The sequence below is a fragment of the Rhineura floridana genome, chromosome 11 (assembly GCF_030035675.1).
Source record: "Rhineura floridana isolate rRhiFlo1 chromosome 11, rRhiFlo1.hap2, whole genome shotgun sequence".
In the NCBI taxonomy this organism is placed as follows: Eukaryota; Metazoa; Chordata; class Lepidosauria; order Squamata; family Rhineuridae; genus Rhineura; species Rhineura floridana.
Genome location: NC_084490.1, coordinates 34,500,403 through 34,518,202, shown reverse-complemented (window position 1 = coordinate 34,518,202; position 17,800 = coordinate 34,500,403). Strand labels below are relative to the sequence as shown.

Sequence of the window (17,800 nt, the reverse complement as noted above, 5' to 3'; positions counted from 1 at the left end):
CCACTTTAAAACACCATAAAAAAGACTATAAATATAATAAAACAAAAAATCATTAAAATATAGTAAAACAAAACATATTTAAAAACATTTTTAAAAAAGCTTTAAAAACATCTTTTTTTAAAAAAATTACAAAACATATTAAAGGGCAATCCCAATGCAGACACAAAATAGGATAAGGTCTCTACTTAAAATGTTTTTTTATGATTCTCAATCATATGGATCATGTTTTGGTGCACATTAACATTCCAAGAGTTTGCTTCTGCCAAGTTATCTCCTATTTAACTCCTCCCACTAACAAAAACAGCAGCAGCAGTCTTGTTATTGAAGATCTTTGCTGATCAATCTTGAGGTCTCTGGAGCCGCCGGCCTCTTCCAGTAATTGTCTTGAGTGCCTCTTTTACTTCTTTGTTTCTCAGAGAATATATGAGTGGATTCACCACTGGGGTTACCACTGAATAAAGGAGAGAAACAAATTTGTCTTTGTCTAGAGAGTAGTCTGAGCTGGGCCTTATATATGTGTAAATGGCTGTAGAGAAGTAAAAACTGACTACAATGATATGGGAGGAACATGTGGAGAAAGCTTTCTTCTTCCCTTCAGTGGAACGGATTCTCAAGATAGCTCTCAGGATAAAGAAGTAAGATGTTAGCGTTAACCCACAGCTACAAATCCCATAGATCACATCTGCCACAAAAGCCATCAACTCATTCAGGCTGGTGTCAGAACATGAAAGCTTTAAAAGTGGGGGTATATCACAGTAGAAATGGTTGACTATGTTAGAGTTGCAGAAGGAAAGCTTCAGCATAAGTCCAACGTTTACAGCAGAATTGGCTATGCCAGCAAGCCACACTCCACTGGCTATACCAACACACACTTCCTTCCTCATGATGAGTGTATACTGCAAAGGATGGCAGATAGCAGCATAACGGTCAAAAGCCATAAATGAGAGGATAAAAAGCTCTGTTCCCAAACACCATATGAACAAAAACACCTGTGTAAAGCAGCCATAAAAAGAGATGGTCTTTCTGTGGGTCCAAAGAGTCTGGAGCAATTTTGGAGTTGTAACTGAGATGGAAAATACATTCACTAAGGACAAATTGATGAGCAGGAAGTACATGGGAGTGTGGAGTTTTCTGCAACTACATATGATAAAGATGAGTAGGAAGTTACCAACTAAAGCAGCAGCATAGATGAGTGTGAATATCCCAAAGAGAAGTGTCTGTACTTCTGCAGAGCTAGTGAGACCGACTAGTGTAAACTCCATAGTAGCAGACTGGTTCTTTATTTCAGTATCTCTGATGCCAGTGTCCTAAACACATAAATTGTATTGTAAGTTGAATTAATTGTCATAATTTGTACATAGTTCAAACCTTTCTCTTTCACTTATTCTCTTTGCTTCTAACCCTTTCTCTCTTTCTATGCTAAATGAAGAAAATTGGCATCTGTTTGACTTCCCCCATTATTTGCAAGATTATGGGAAACCAGTCTTGAAATCTCAGATTATGTTCACCCTTAGATACAATTCCATGCACAGTTAGTTAGAAATAAGTCCCATTGACATCAGACATGCCCAAGACATTCAGGCTGACCCCCCCCCAAGAAAAGACGCATAGGTGTTCCCATATAAGCAGGGACCCAGGGCCTGTCAAAAGAGCACCATGTTCAATCTTTACTTACATTTGCCATTCCTTGATGAGGATGAGTACCATAAATGGTCTCAGTGAATCATTTGTAGGTGAATGTGAGCATTTGTTGAAACATACTGATAATTGTTCCCAGTTTGGAAAGTCCCTGGATTCATAGTGCTATTGTTCACTATAAGTGACTGAAAAGGTATTGCTATGTGTGTGATTTAAAACAAACTAACAAAACAACATTTGTACACGCAGATATGTAAATCTACAGGTGATCAGGTGAAGGATCCTCTGAATTTGTATATGGATATAAATCCTTAAAGGACTAATTCATGATGCACAATCATTTGTAGCTCCCTATGGAGAAGCTCCAGTGAACATGGTGGGACGTGTTTCAAAGAAAGATTGTACTGTTTGAGGTGATATCTTACATCCTTTCTATGTAAACAGACTCATTTCACCATGCTCTCTGGTTAAATTAGTTTTTTAAAGTTTTATTGATGAAGCAGATTATAACAACCTCATCACAAACACAGAAGGGTTGAAAACAAATCATAGTTACATTTACATAATCAAACAGTAATTTAAACAAAAGAAAAGAAACACAAAGTAGTTATTCTACTACATCATCTAATTATAATTAATATTGTTCAATTTTTTAACTAAAATTTCTTCTACAACTTGTAGGGGTTGGATTTGATGGCCTTACAGGCCCCTTGCAAGTCTACTATTCTATGATTCTATGAACTTCTAACAACTTATTTCTGGCATTCTGATATTGACTTTTCTGATTTCAATACTTGTTGAGCCAAATTAATATATTCAACAATTTTATCAATTCAATAAATAAATGCAATAGCATAATAATGGTAATAGTAATAGCAATAATATTAATATTATTATTATTAGTATAATAATAATAATAATAATAATAATTTACTATGAAATATATTGCTTTTCTATTCTCTTGAAGATGGAATATATCTTACTCTTTTCATATCTAAGCAGGACTAATTCATTATCAGCTTTGTACTCTTAAGTGATAACAATCCATCCAACCTCACTGTAAGTTGGGGATGGGAAACATTTTCAGCCCAAGGGTTGCATTTTCCAAAGGATAATCTTCTGGTAACCACATTACCAGGCCTTATTACAGATCAAGGACACATTCCAGTCATGGAAAAGCATTTGAAGACAGTGGTGATCAGGGCCAATGGAGGTGTGACCTAGAGACAGAGGGTTTGGCCTAAGGAGAAATGGCTTGGGAAGAGTCCCAAGATTGGGACAGAGTAGATTGGAGTGTATACTCAGCCCCCAGGCCATAAGAGGACTATTGATCCACTGGTAATTTGGACCCAGCAATCTTTTCTTTTATAGAACTCACCTTAGCTCAAAACAGTATGTCTTTCAAGTTCACCAAATAAGTTCAAAATCTATAGTCTTGCTGACATCTCCAACAAAATGCATTGGATAATGAAAGGTATAAAGTGCCTTAAGTACAGAATCTTATAAAACAATACTCACACAGAAACATCCATTAAAAAGCCTGGCCATTATGACGCATTGTCTTCCATTGGTTTATCAGACATGCTCTTATTAAAACTTTCCCCCAGCTTACCTTAGTTGGTGTCTCCATTCTTGAATCTCTGATGAAATAGATCAACGTGAAAACTAAAGTTTGGAACTACAGTTGTTCAGTTTTTCCTCTCCCCTTCAAAAATAAGGATATATTTATATATAATGCATTAGTTCTTGAGAATGTAATTAAACTGTTGTGAACTGTTGCATCGAGGTTTTTTACATTCAAGTGAAAAATTAGATTTGTTAAATAAATATGTATTAAAATATGTAAAATGGAAACTTCAATATCTTGTTGAGCCAAATCAATATATTCAAAAATTTTATCATTTTAATAAAGTAGCATAACATAGCATGTTCTTTCTACACCCTTTGTCTTCAATATATGGTATATTCCAGCTTGCTTAAAAGTCATAGTACATTCTAGCTCGCTTAAAACAATTCAAAGAGGTCCAGGCTATTTGTCACACTGTATCTCCATATATGAGCCTAACCAGACCCTGAGATCTTCAGGAGAGGCCCTTCTCTCAGTCCCAACACCTTTGCAAGTGTGATTGGTGGGGACACGCGATAGGGCCTTCTCAGTGGCAGCTCCTAGGTCCTGGAACTCCCTTCCTAGGGAAGCACGAATGGCTCCCTCCTTGCCATCCTTCCGTCGGCAAGTAAAGACTTTTTTTATTCCGACAGGCTTTTGAGATAGAAGGTGTTTAGGATTGGGCTCTACAAGGTTTGTTTATTGTTTTATGCTGTTATTTGTATTATTCTAAAATATTTTTTAGTATTTTAAGTGCCTGTTTCATGGTTTTAAGGTTGTGTATAGTTTAATTGTATTTTAATTGTATATTTTTGTATGTTTTTAACTACATGTAGTTTTATTTGTAAGCAGCTCTGAGTTCCAGTTTGGAAAAAGGGCGGGGTAAAAATAAAGTTTCATTCATTCATTGATTCATTCAAAGAAAAGAGTCATTAATGGAGAGATTCAGGGAATAGTAAAGGTTAGTTATTGGCCCATATTTGCAATATCACATCCCCAATTGTAATACCTCTAATTTCCTTATTCATTCATTTAATGCAAGGATAGGAAAACTGTGGACCTCCAGATGTTGTTCCATCAGCTCCGGCTAGTATAATGGCAAGGTTCCAAATAACATCTGGTCTTGGGACTTTTATTTGCTCTAATTCTGAATGGGCACTTTGATTCCTCTGGGTCACTGCGTCAACAGGCTGCTGGAAAATACTGGTTAATATTGAAACCTGCCAAGCTTTGCTTGTTTTTTGTGTAGCTTTGAACATGATTCTAGGAATCTTTCAATCGAAAATAAAGTGATCAATACTAGTGTGAAGAGTTTAGATAAAATACTTAACAGAATGATTAAAATCATTTTTAAAAAAAAACAAAACCCAAGGGTACAATACAGTCCCACATCCCCTATTGGCATGGCTCTCCCGTGTGGCAGAGACACCACCACCACTGCAGCCTGGCCATTCTTGACATCCGTGGTAGAAGAGGGGCCAGAAATGTCAGACATTGATTGGGTTTGATGACATTACACACTGGCTCGGAGACTACCTCGGAATACAGAAGATCCCTGGCCAGCACAGCCTTGCTTTGTACTACTTGGCCCAATATTAAGGTTTGTGAGTGTTTGTAGCAGCATTTTAATCTGTACTCTGGAAAATGCCCAAACTCACCAGGAGATGCTTCAGCAACAGCCTAGTCATTTCAACCATTACAGCTGCAGCTGCAATGATAATTTATATGTTATAAGCTGGTAGCAAAGGGTTGGTCTCACTGCAATCAGTGTGAAATATTAGTCATCCCTAATTTGTCCCATTGATTTCAATGGGAAGTAAATGCAACGATGTTAAGTCTGCATCCAGCCCAAGGACTTGGCTTCTTTAAAAAGTTTGTATAGTGTCTACCACAGCATTGAGACTCAAAGAGGCTCTACTTTCTCTCCTGTTCCCACCCCCCACCCCCCAGCTGAATCAGGAATAATGCTATCACAGAACTAAAAAGAGACTCTCTTTAGATATGTCTCTATTCACCGTCTTAGAAACAAAATACCACATAGCCAAAGAAGAAAGATGAATGCTATGTGCACCTATCTGCCATCAATGCCTTTTCTGACTGCCAACATTTTATGGCTTGGATCCTAAAACGGGTTAATTTAAGGAACTTCATAAAAGAAAACTTTATTGTTCTGACCTCTATAGACACCTGCATCTTAGAAGGGTCAGGGATATGCCTGAACTCTATGGGAGGGGGGATGCTAGCAGAGGGAGTTTGTGTATATATACACAAACAAACTGAGAAACCTACATGTATATATAAGAGTACAAATATGGGGAGATAATAGTAAAAACCACAAGAGAAAAATTAAAAAAGAGAAAATAAAAAATAAAAAATAAAAAATGTAAATAAAGTGTCAGACTCACTCGTCAGACCCTGTCAAAGGCTCTCCCGAACAGAATAGCTTTTACAAGTTTCCGGAAAACCATCAGGAAGGGAGCAGAACAGGCTTCTTGAGGCAGGGAATTCCAAAACCTAGGAGACACAACTGAAAAGGCTCTCTCACATGTACCTGTCAGTCTGACTTCTTTAATTGCAGGCGCGCAGAGGAGACCAGAGGTGGATGATCTTAAATCCAGGGCAGGGGCATATGGACGAAAGCAGTCCCCCAGATACACTGGTCCAAAGCCATTTGGGGCTTTAAATGTCAAAACCAGCACTTTGAATTGAGCCCGGAAACTAACATTAACTTTCTGGCTGCAGCATTTTGAACCAACTGTAGTTTCCAAACCGTTCACAAAGGCAGCACTATGTACAGTGCATAACAGTAGTCAAGCCTCGATGTCACCAAGGCATGTGTCACTGTAGCCAAGTCAACTACTGGCTATAGTCATAGTCACTTGGCTATATTGCAGTCACACAAACATTTCCATACACATACAGTACATATGTATCTGTCCATCCTTCATCCAGGTAAGCAAGATGCATTTTCACCATGCAAGGTCACATTCAAAGGGTGCGTGGAGAAACACTAGTAAGCATCCATATGGGGCATGAGAAGCCAACATGGTGTCCCACACATTATTGCTCTGCTATTGTATTTTGTAGATATTTGTTGTATCTTGTAGGGTATTCAGGCTGTGGATAATGATGAAATGAAACACTTACCTTCATTACTGTAAGTGGCTGACCTCCCAAGACTTCTCCCAACTCCTTATTTTTGCTTAGAATTATTTTCTGATATATCATTTGGCTACAGGAGAGCACTAAAGTCGATTAGTGAGAGCAAGATTGATCCTCTTCTAGACACACTCCCTTTCTGAACAATGCCAGTGATCAGCTTTGAAAGCCTTCTTTATATAACATAGCTGTGCCACTGGGAAAAAGACATTTGAGATATCATTAGGAAGTCATTATCTCATTCCAGGTATGTATCCTCCGCTCTCCTCTCAGTGGAGTAGAAAAAAAATTCAGCTACGCTATCAGGTTTAGTTTGCTATGAATGAGAGACTAGATGCTTATAATGTCTTTGCCCTATTTGCTTTCTGTACAAAGATAGAACCAGAACATAAAAGGAGGTTATGAGGCATTCCTACAAAGCAACATTTTTATTATCGTCAACTAGCCTTTAAAGAAAATACAAACTGTATAATGAGTAAGAAGATTCTCTACCCCTTTCAGTCTCCCCTGTGGGCTGCTATAAACTCAGTTTGTCAGCCAATCCAATTCCAGTGAATATAATTTACAGATTTGGTCTACCTTCATAGCCAGAAGCATGGGGACAACAATTGCAGCCATGCTGCCCAGTATGTGAATTCTTTTTTACCGCTATTGGACAAGAAACAAACAACAAGGTGCATCATCGATGGGTTTAAGAAGGTTGAATGGAGCTTATGGAACCACTGTTGTTGCAACCAGTACAGATTTCAGAGCAGAGGTATTATGTGCTGATAAGGTCTCACTCATGTCAGCAATTGTGCCACAGCATTCTGCATTAACTGCAGCCCCTGGGTCAGGTTGTGATGCCTGGGGATTTCTGTGACCTTGGGTGATTGACTGCCAGGATTTTTTTTAGTTTTGGTTTTTGGCTAGAAATCCTGACTGGTTTTCGGATGCTGAGCTTTCTGCCTTACTCGTAGGAATCTTGTTGTGGTTGGTATGGTATTGCAGTTAAGAAATTATCACTGCCTTTTGTTTTTGTTTTTCTATTTGCATTTCATTTACTTTGTAAGAAACTGATCCGTTAGTATGGCAGCATCAAAGCTTTGGAACTCCCTGCCTATTGACATTAGCAGGTACCTTCATTGTACTCTTTTTGGCACTTTCTAAAAATACTTTTGTTTAGGCAAGCCTAACCAGGCACATATAAGCTATTATTTTTATCTATTTTTAACTCATTGTTGGTTTTATTATTTTGAATGTTTTAAAATACCTGTATTTAACTGTTTTTGCCAATAATTTTATTGTTTTAATTCCTGCTATAAACCACTTGGAGGCTTTTTACATTAAAACAGCATATAAATGTTGTACATAAAATAATTAAATTTTGGAGTCACTGTGGCCCATGTGTCTCTTTCCTCTTTTGTACCGAGTCAGGCCATTTGGTACCATCTAGATCAGTACTGATGACATGGACTAGCATTGGCTCTCCAGGATTCCAGGCAATAGTGTCTTCTAAAAAACTGAATTTTCGACCTTTGCAGCAAAGCATGTGCCCTGCCACTGAGCTACAGCCCTTTAAAAAATGTATCTTTTAAAATTGTTCTTTTCAATTCACTAAAGAATGCACAGCATACTAGGGCAGATCCACACCATGCATTTAAAGCACATTCAACATACATTTGAAGCACATGAATCCCACCACAGAATCCTGGGAACTGTAGTTTGTTAAGGGTGGTGGGAACCATCACTTCCAAGGATTCTTTGGGAGGTCATGTGCTTTAAATGCAAGTTGGATGTGCTTTAAATGTATTGTTGCGCGCCTCCCCCAATCTCCGAGCGGTGAGATTTCAGGGGGTCCCTGTGCCCATCCAGGGTTTGGTTTCCTTTGGGAAGGCCAGCGGAGACTGCGGTGTCTTTATGAAATATGGTTTATTTATGTGCACACATTCCAACCTGAGCTTAGGATGGAGGGGTTCAAGGCATCAGCAGTCTAATATCTAGCTTTTCCATCTAGGTGCAGGGGCATCCTATCGCCACGATGCAGGGAGCCAGCCTCTCTGCATGCCTGCAGCCCTAGTTCTCCAGTACACACACTTCCAGTTCCAAACACACTTCTCGCCACCCAGGAGTGGGCGGGGAGACTCTCCTCCAGTAGAGTTTAAAATGACAAAAAGGATCTTCCTAGCCCCTTTCACCAGTTGCCGGGGCAACTAAATAGGACCATTAACTACCTAGCCACTCTATTTGATTAACAAAGGAGATTCATCTGGCTAGCAGAGCCAGCCTCCCAGGCATAGGATTCCAAATCAGAGGCTGGAAAGGTGACCCACAGAAATCATCCATTCCAGGCCCCCCCATGCTCATAACACTACACCCTTCTCTGAAAGAGGTCTGTCCCAGACCTGCAAAAACAACAACAGAATAACAACTTTTCCTACAAAGAAATAACAGATACTGGTTAGCAAGACATTGCAATATACATCATTAAAAGCATAGTCATATTACAGTCTCATTTCCATACAAGTACAAAAACAGTCCATTCCCTTACAGCACCTTTTCCCATTAATTACTCTCTTTGGGCTTCCTCTTCTTTCTTGGAGCTCCCAGTCACAGTTCTGCATCCAACAGCTTACCCAGTCCTCATAACTTGGCAGTTGCCTGAGTTCCTGACATGTTTAAGCATGCCCTCAACCACATGTACATTTACTCCTTATTTCCCAAACAGTTGTACATACACCCACAATCCAAGTCACAGAATAACAAATCCTAAACATTAAAATCTTATTACAAAAAACCCCTATAGCATGATTCCTAAAAAAACCCATTAAACAGCTCATATCCCCACCAGCATGCAGAAAGGCACAAATCAACAGCATTACACAGTCCCATAAGCACAACCCCCACCCCGAAGCCATGCGGTTGCCAACATGGCCCTTTGTCTTGGGGCTTCATGGTGTTCCCAGTCCAAGCTGATCCCTGCTGCTGCCTGCAGGGGGTTGGGACTCCTTTCCAGGAACAGATTTGTTTCCTCCCCAGCACATGGCAGGCTGTAGCCATGTTCTTGCCACTCTCTGCTCTGGGAAAAGTCTTCAAGCCAGTCCACTTGGTCTCCTGCCCCAAACGCCAAATCAAAGTTCTGCCACAAGTCTTTATCCAGGGGGATCTTCTTAAAGATTAGCTGGCCTAGTCCACCCAGGCTGGCAGAAAGAAATCTTCTCTGTCCTCCCTCACAATCTCCAGTATGAAACATGGGCCCAAACAGAGGCAGGAAACCCTCCCAGTGTCTCTTACCCTCCAAACTCACTGGGTACTGGGTGCCTCTCACTGCTGGAATTCGCCCAAGGACTGCACCCATCATAGGAGCTGCATCCCACCCCACAAGACCATTATGGGGCACCCAAGGGACAAAGTCACTTGGGGATTTTATCTCACCCATCTCTCCAGGCGCTGGGAGCTTCTCTTGGACTTGAACTCCCTTCTCAGGTTTCTCCTGCTGCACCTTTTCTTTCACAGCCATTTCTCCAGGCACTGGCAGCTCCTCTCCAGCCTCTAGTTCACCTTTGTCTGAAGCTTTTTCTTCCTCCTGCACTTTCTCTTCCACAGCTGGCACACAGGGAGCAGAGAAATCTATCAGCAGCATCTCTTCTCCAGCCTCTATTTTACTTTCTTCGAAGGCATCTTCCTCTTCTTTTTCCAGCCTGTCCTCCTTCAAATCTTGGGGCTTCACTTCCAGCTCTCTGCTGTTTCCCCCCCTGGCAGGCTCCTGGACAATCAAAACTTCTTCTTCCTCCACTACTGACTGCAACTCCTTACAGCCCACTCCCTCCAGCTGCCCATCCACTTTCTGGATCTCTTTAGCCACCTCCATCTGGGTGCTCTGCAGCTGGACTCCTGGGTCACCGTCGACCCCTTGTAGTGGCTGATCAGGCAGGGCTCTCACCTCCTCACATGGGGTCTCCTTTTTCTCTCCAAAGATGCTTTCATATATCTCTCCCATTCATTTCCAATGCTCCTGGTGCTCCTGTTGCCTTTGCTGCTGGTCCTCCTGGCGTTCTTTCTGCCTTTGCTGCTGGTCTAGCTGGAACATCAATTTCATCTGTTCCAGGAGAAATGCTGTTCTCCCCTCAATCTTGACTCAGGCACACCTTGCTCCCAAGGCTTCTTCTAGGAAACTCAATCCCACGACTGACACCAGTGTTGCACGCCTCCCCCAATCTCCGAGCGGTGAGATTTCAGGGGGTCCCTGCACCCATCCAGGGTTTGGTTTCCTTTGGGAAGAAGGCCAGCGGAGACTGTGGTGTCTTTATGAAATATGGTTTATTTATGTACACACATTCCAAACTGAGCTTAGGATGGAGGGGTTCAAGGCATCAGCAGTCTAATATCCAGCTTTTCCATCTAGGTTCAGGGGCATCCTATCGCCACGATGCAGGGAGTCAGCCTCTCTGCATGCCTGCAGCCCTAGTTCTCCAGTACACACACTTCCAGTTCCAAACACACTTCTCCCCGCCCAGGAGTGGGCGGGACACTCCTCCAGTAGAGTTTAAAATGACAAAAAGGATCTTCCTAGCCCCTTTCACCAGTTGCCGGGGCAACTAAATAGGACCATTAACTACCTAGCCACTCTATTTGATTAACAAAGGAGATTCATCTGGCTAGCAGAGCCAGCCTCCCAGGCATAGGATTCCAAATCAGAGGCTGGAAAGGTGACCCACAGAAATCATCCATTCCAGCCCCCCCCCATGCTCATAACAGTATTATGTGGATCTCCATTACTTTATAAACTTGGTCTACATATAAATCATTTTAATTAAATTTTAAAATGGAAATGAGCTATATAGTTTACTTGGTGACCATGTGCTATGCAGCATCTCTCAGCCTAACCTGCCCCTCAAGGTCAGGGACCATGACCGCCCCAAGGAAGAAAGGCACACTTAAAATGTATACCAAATTAATCATTTGTAAATTCGTTTCGTTTCGTTTATTAATAATTTGTGTGTAGCCATAGGCTGATACAAAAGAAATATAGAAATATATACATTGAAACAATAAAACAATTCTTGAATTGAATATGAAATTTGAACATTATTAGAAACCACTATTCTTAACAAAACTGGTTCTAAGTTTCTTTGCCGCCAAGGCAAAGTGTGCGGTAGAAATTACTACGTGAGGTTGAACCGAAGATAATAAAAAAATTACTTTTTGGGACCTATTCAAATCGTCATTCATATCAAATAATGGCAATAGAAATTTTGTTCTTGGATAAGAGAACATTGGACAAGCTAATATGTAATGTAGTAAATCCTCTGGCACCTTACACCCAGCTATACATAGCCTTTGATCGAATGGAATGCCGAGATATCTACCTTTAAAAAGGACGAAGGCATCACCTGAAAGCGGAGTTCGGTATAGGCTCTTCGAAGTGGGGCTCTTGTCAAAATATCTAAGTAAGTGGGCCAGGCGCTATTAAAATTAATGTGCTGGTACCATCTAGAGAAGTGTGAATTTACAATCACTGCACTACCTTGATGTGAATCACAGTCATAGCTCTGATTGCGCAAAGTATTGGAATTAAGGTTACAGAGCAAAGAGGGGGATAAGAGGTACTGTACGCCTAGGGCTGGAAAGTTTTTTGCCCAGCCCCCATTTACCAGCTGCTCCTCCCAACACCATTTAGCCAAAGAGGGCGGGTCAATAGCCGACAGTTTTTTCCAGTAGCGTAAATACGCTAGATCAATTTTGGCCATTAAGGAAGGGTAGTTGAGTTCGGATCTCAAATGAGCTGCCAGTGTGCCTTTAGGAAGACCTAAGATATGTTTATAGAAGGTGTTTTGGAGTGGCTCAAGGGAAAGGTGTAAAGAAGGGCCCCAAATCTCACTCCTGTACAAAATTGCCGGTAAAATTTTGGATGTATAGAGTTTGACCATGGGTCTCATCAATTGGCCTCCCTTAGAGTAGAAAAATTTCTTCAGCAGGCCAAAGGCCCTTAACGCTTGAAGCTTTATATGGGCCAATTGATGCGACCAAGACAATTTGTTGTTGATATATATCCCCAAATATTTGAAGGTGTGAACTTGTTCCAGGCTATGTCCATTTAAAAGCCATGTGGTTTTAGCCTTGCTATGTTTTCCACAGACCATTACTTTGGATTTAGTATAATTGATTTGGAGAGATTGTGAATTGCAGTAATCTTGCAGCTGTAAAAGCATTCGTTTGAAACCAATCCTATTCTGCAAGAGGAGAAGTAAATCATCGGCGTAAAGTAAAACAGGAATTTTCCTTTGTTTAATTGCAGGGGGGGAAAATGCAGGAGAGGCCATGGCGGAAACAATATCATTAATGAAAAAAATAAATAAAAAAGGGGCCAATATACATCCTTGCTTTACACCCTTTGTCATTTGAATATTTTGGGACAAGCCGCCGCTAAAACCAAGTCTAATTCGTAAGTTGGTGTCATAGTGTAAAATTTGGAGGAGCCAAAGAAGTCTTTTGTTGACACCAGCCTTATCTAATTTCCTCCATAGCAGGGGACGATCAATTGAATCGAATGCAGCTGCAAAATCGATAAACACTAAATAAAGGGAATTTAAAGATCTCATTTTTACTTTCATGATAAAATGGTGAAGGATATACAATTGATCGATTGTGGAAGCCCCTTCCCTGAACCCTGCCTGGACATCTGCTATAACAGAGTGTTCCCTGTCCCAGTCCAGAAGTTTATTTAGAAGGTAGCACCCATAAAGCTTCGCCGCTACATCCAACAGACTAATCAGGCGGTAGTTGGAAGGGATGGTGGGATCGCCTTTTTTAAATATCGGGATTACTATACTCGTTTTCCAACCGGGCGGAATGCATCCAGTTTCATTTATTTTTGTGAATAGTATTGCCAGAATAGGGCACCACCAAGTGGGAAAGGCTTGATATAGGTCTGGGGGAATCATGTCTTGGCCTGGGGCTTTTCCGGAGCGAAGTGAAGAAATTAAACTATCAATTTCAGCTTCAGTTACCGGTAGCCAATTTGGGGGATCTGAAGGAAGGGAGGGTGGGACATGGGACTGAGGAGATAAATCTCTGAAAACATTTTGAAAGTGAAGGGTCCATGTTTGTGGGAGAATCGGGGGAGATGTAATATGTGGTTTATCAAATAAAAAGCCATGAACTAAACTCCAAAACTCCCTCTGGTTACCCTAAAGGGCTGCCAGGCCAAGGCGTTGCCAACTTGTGGTAGTATAAGTTGTTCGTTTATACTTCAATAAGTTATTATAATCTTTTTTTAATTTTAGAAGTTTGGCTATAGCCGTTTCTGAGTAGTGATACCTAGTAAAATGTATTTGATAGTAAAGTTGTTTCTTTTGGGCTAGGCAATACTTGTCAAACCACAGTTTACTGCCAGGATGTGCATTTGCAGACTGAGTATTGGAAGTGGTAACTGTTGAGTAAAGATGGTTAAGAATTCGTTTGAAAGTCTCACTGATATCATTTTCTGGGATAGAGGCTTGTGCACATAAGTCCATCATAGTTGGGGATATTAAAATTGATTTGACCTGTTCCACTAATGTTGGGGACCACCTTCGACGTTTCAGGCCCAGGACTGCCTCTGGATCAGGGAAGGTCTGGGGGTCAGTCATGAAGCTGATTGAAAAGGAGAGTTTTAACGATAGAGGGAAATGATCACTATCAGATCGGTCCTCGATGGTAAAGTTTTTTAAACAATCTAGCAAACGAGGAGAGATCAAAATGTAATCAACCACACTAGCTCCTCTTTTAGTTACAAAGGTAAAAACCCCCTTGGACAAGTGAAATTTTGACCCATTGAGACATAAAAGATGTGCACTAAGGAGTAGCCTATATAAGGCATGGCCATTGGAATTAGTCACCTTATCATGTGAAGAGCGGGGCAGTACCACCACATCCCCCAGACAAAGGTCAGGAGGAACTGGAGATTTTGGGAAACTAGGGCCCAGTCTAGCGTTGAAATCCCCTCCAATTATTAAATTGTATAGAGGATACTCTTGATAGATCAATTCAATGAATTTAGAAAACTCCTGCCATACTTGGGAGCGAGGGAGTGGGCCGTGAGGGGGAAAGTACACATTAATGACTATGAAAGGATAAAGGGGAAATTTCGATGGGGTGGGAGAAGAAGTAGGAGATATAATTAAGACCGCAGTAATCATGGGACGAGCATGTTACCTCTGTTACTGTGATATTTAGGTCAGTGGAGATTAAAAATGCTAAACCTCCACTGGGCCGGCCTTTCTGGGCCAAACGTTTGGCAGGCTTAGTCCAACATTTGAATCCATTAACATAAAGATCTTGATCATCTGTTAACCAAGTCTCTTGGAAACATAAGATGTCATAAAGATGGAGAAAAGATAACAGATCGGGGTCAGAAGCTTTATTATTCCAGCCTGCTATATTCCAAAATAGTAAGTTGGTGGCAGGGAGGGGGAAGGTGGGTCAGGAGGGGTGGTCTGGGATGCAGTGCCAATAGGAGGTGACAAAGGATTTCAATGAATTGAATCATCAAAAGGGTGAATTTGTTCTAATTCGGGTCTTATTACACTAACATTTGAAATGGGGAAAGTGCCCCCCCGGCAAGAAGGCCGTAGGTGTTGAGAGGGCTGGGAAGTTACTTCAATCTCATCAGGAGTCAAATAACACCTTTCCTTCGAGGGAAATGTGGAAGGGATTATAACTCCTGTTAATGGAATAGGAAAAGCCACTGGGGAAGAACCTTTAAAGGGAGAAGGGACAGAGGAAGGAAGCTTTTGGTGAAGTCGCAAGTCTGCCTTTAAGTGGTCAAGTCTATAAATTATTTTTGTTTGCTCTTCTTGAGAGAGCTCAGGGAAAACTTCAATGAGCTGGAGGTCTTCCGACTCTCGCGATTCATTTTGGAAATCATGTGAAGGGCAATGAGGCTCCAAATCGGGCACATGCGTGCAAACCGAAGGAGGAATTGAACAGTTGCTTACAAAATTACTTGATCGAAGAGCTCTGCACACCAAAGGAAAAGGCGGTGCTACATTTTTGAAACAGTGAGCAATGAATAAGTCATGCTCAGCCAGATATGTTTTTAGGGAATAAAATTTCTTTGATAACTGGTTGGTTGTGAAAGTTACTACCACTCTGGTTGTGTGTTGGTTACTATACAGATAGAGAATTCTGCTTATATCTGCAGGGGGAATTTGAATAGGTACAAGAGAGGTTATATACTCACAGAACTGATATTTATCAGGATAGTGACCACGTTTCCTCAAAAAGTTGGGAAAGTTGAGGAGGACCACTTTGTTTTGCTCTATGACTAAATTCATGTGGCTAGTAGACAGTTCATTTTCTATTACCTTTTGAGATAAAGGTTTCTCTTTTGACAGTATTGGGTGCTCCTTTCTTACAGGCAGGTCGGCCTCATTATTAACATTAGGAAGTGAATTTTGAAAATTTTGGGAAGGAGAGGAAGGGGGACAATTGTTCAGGCGATTTAAATGATTAGTAATGTTAGGTATAGAAGGGTCCAGGAGGGGGGGCTTGAAAGAGGACTGCAATGTTGTAGAATCTAATACTTTCAAAATTTCAAATAAAGGCTTAAAATTAAATTTCTTATAAGAAGGATGCTTAACATTCTTCACATTCTTACATTTCTTACTTTTCCTCACTGGTTTCTTGAACTTCTTGGATTTCTTTAGGTGGACTGGATGAGTGGCGGGCTCAGCGATTCCAGCAAGGTCCACCTTATTTGGTTTAACTACAATGTCCATTGGGAGCAATGAATTATTTGTCATGAGATTTTTCGCTATTAATGTCAAAGTCTTTAAAAGAGCATTACATTCCATGAAGAAGGTTTTCATTGAATCAAGTTCGTCAAGGACCAGTAATAGTAATGGGCCCATGCCATTAATGGCCGGTGGGACCTCCAGGGGATCATCAGTCATCGTACTCTTGTTTGAAGAAGGAGGAAATGATGGCAAAATAGGAGCAGGTTGAGGACAAGCATGTAAGGATAAGAGGCGGTTGGTTGAATTCCCCTTAGTTAATGTGTCTGCAGCAGCCAGTTCTATGCTTAGGGGGGTCGAATAAGAGTCTTCTTCCAGAGGCACAAATTCATTTATATGATTTAACGACCAATCCATAACTAAAGGTGTCATCAGAGCGGCAGATTCCATCGGAGAGTTTGTTGAATCAAGAGTGTCGGGGGGAGACTTACGTGAAAAAAAATGCAGTAATTTTCGTCTGGCAAGTTCATTGTAAAGAAGGTTGGATCTGAAGCTGTTGGCTGTTAGCCAGCTCTCTGCATCTTTGCCTTGTCAGGACCATTATGGAGGCCGGGTAGTTGCAAAAATAGTCAGAAACTTAAACTAAAGTTTGAGACTATTCAGCTTTTAATTCCATTAACAGTTCAAAAGCCCACCAGAACAAAGCTATTCCCTAGACGAGCGCCAGCCGAAAGAGGATAGTAGGAGTAGCAAATGTTTTCTTGGCATAGAAGTTTTATAGCCGGGAGTGACGGGAGTGACTGGAGTGGGAGAAGTAAAAACAAACTTGTCCCGGCAGCTGACTTTGAAGAATAAAGACTAGGAGTTGGATAAAGATTAAGTATTCACAGCAATTGTGACAAATTGGCTTAAATAAAACAATAAAAAGCTGTAAAAATAACTTCTTACAGGGATCGACATGGAGGAACTCGAAGCATGATTGCCATCTTGAAAAGCCCCCTCCCTTCTCCCCATTTGTAAATAATCATTTACAACCATAGTGTGAAATCAGATACATATCAAGACATATTATGAAGAAATTTTTATATACGCATGAATATCAAAGATGTTTATTATTTACACAACCTGTAAAGATATTTATAGTGCAATCCTATGCATGATTACTCAGAAGCAAGTCCCAATGTATTCAATGGGGCTTACTTAGACAGGGAAGCATGCACAGGACTGCAACCCAATCCAAAATTTAGAATCATGCCACTTTAAGCTGTTTTGCAACTGTTTTATATTTGTTTTACAGTTATTGGATTTTAAATGGTTTTATTTCTTGTGAGCTGCCTTGGTTTCCAACTCTACCTCACAGGGTTGTTGGAAATATTCCATATATGCACACACTGGAGATGTAAAAATACATACACCCCATAGAGTAGTTCATTGTCAAAACCAGTTGGCCATTGCAGAACTTTTGTTTTAAAAAACTAACTTTTCCAGTTTCCTGCCAAATAAAAGCAGTTACACCTACCTAAGTAAGCCTTTTAAAAAAAAAGGATTAGAGGGGGAGAGAAAGATTTACAGCACAATCCTTTTCTATGTTCACTCAAAAGTCCCATTGATTTTCAGCACAATCCTAACCATGTCTACTCAAAAGTAAGTCCTACTGAATTCAATGGGGTTAGCTCCCAGGTATGTGGAATTAGCATTGACG

General features: G+C 40.7%; 1 protein-coding gene across 1 annotated transcript; it reads right to left on the bottom strand.

Annotated features, from left to right (window-relative positions):
* Nucleotides 1–338: 338 nt before the first annotated feature.
* Nucleotides 339–16,317, bottom strand: LOC133367888 (olfactory receptor 13G1-like). Its single transcript, XM_061591974.1, has 4 exons — nt 16,032–16,317; nt 13,955–14,099; nt 2,416–2,431; nt 339–1,277 (listed from the first exon to the last, which is right to left on the bottom strand). Exons 1-4 carry the CDS (start codon nt 16,315–16,317, stop codon nt 339–341), a joined length of 1,386 nt encoding a protein of 461 aa, XP_061447958.1.
* Between the last annotated feature and the right edge of the window lie 1,483 nt (nt 16,318–17,800).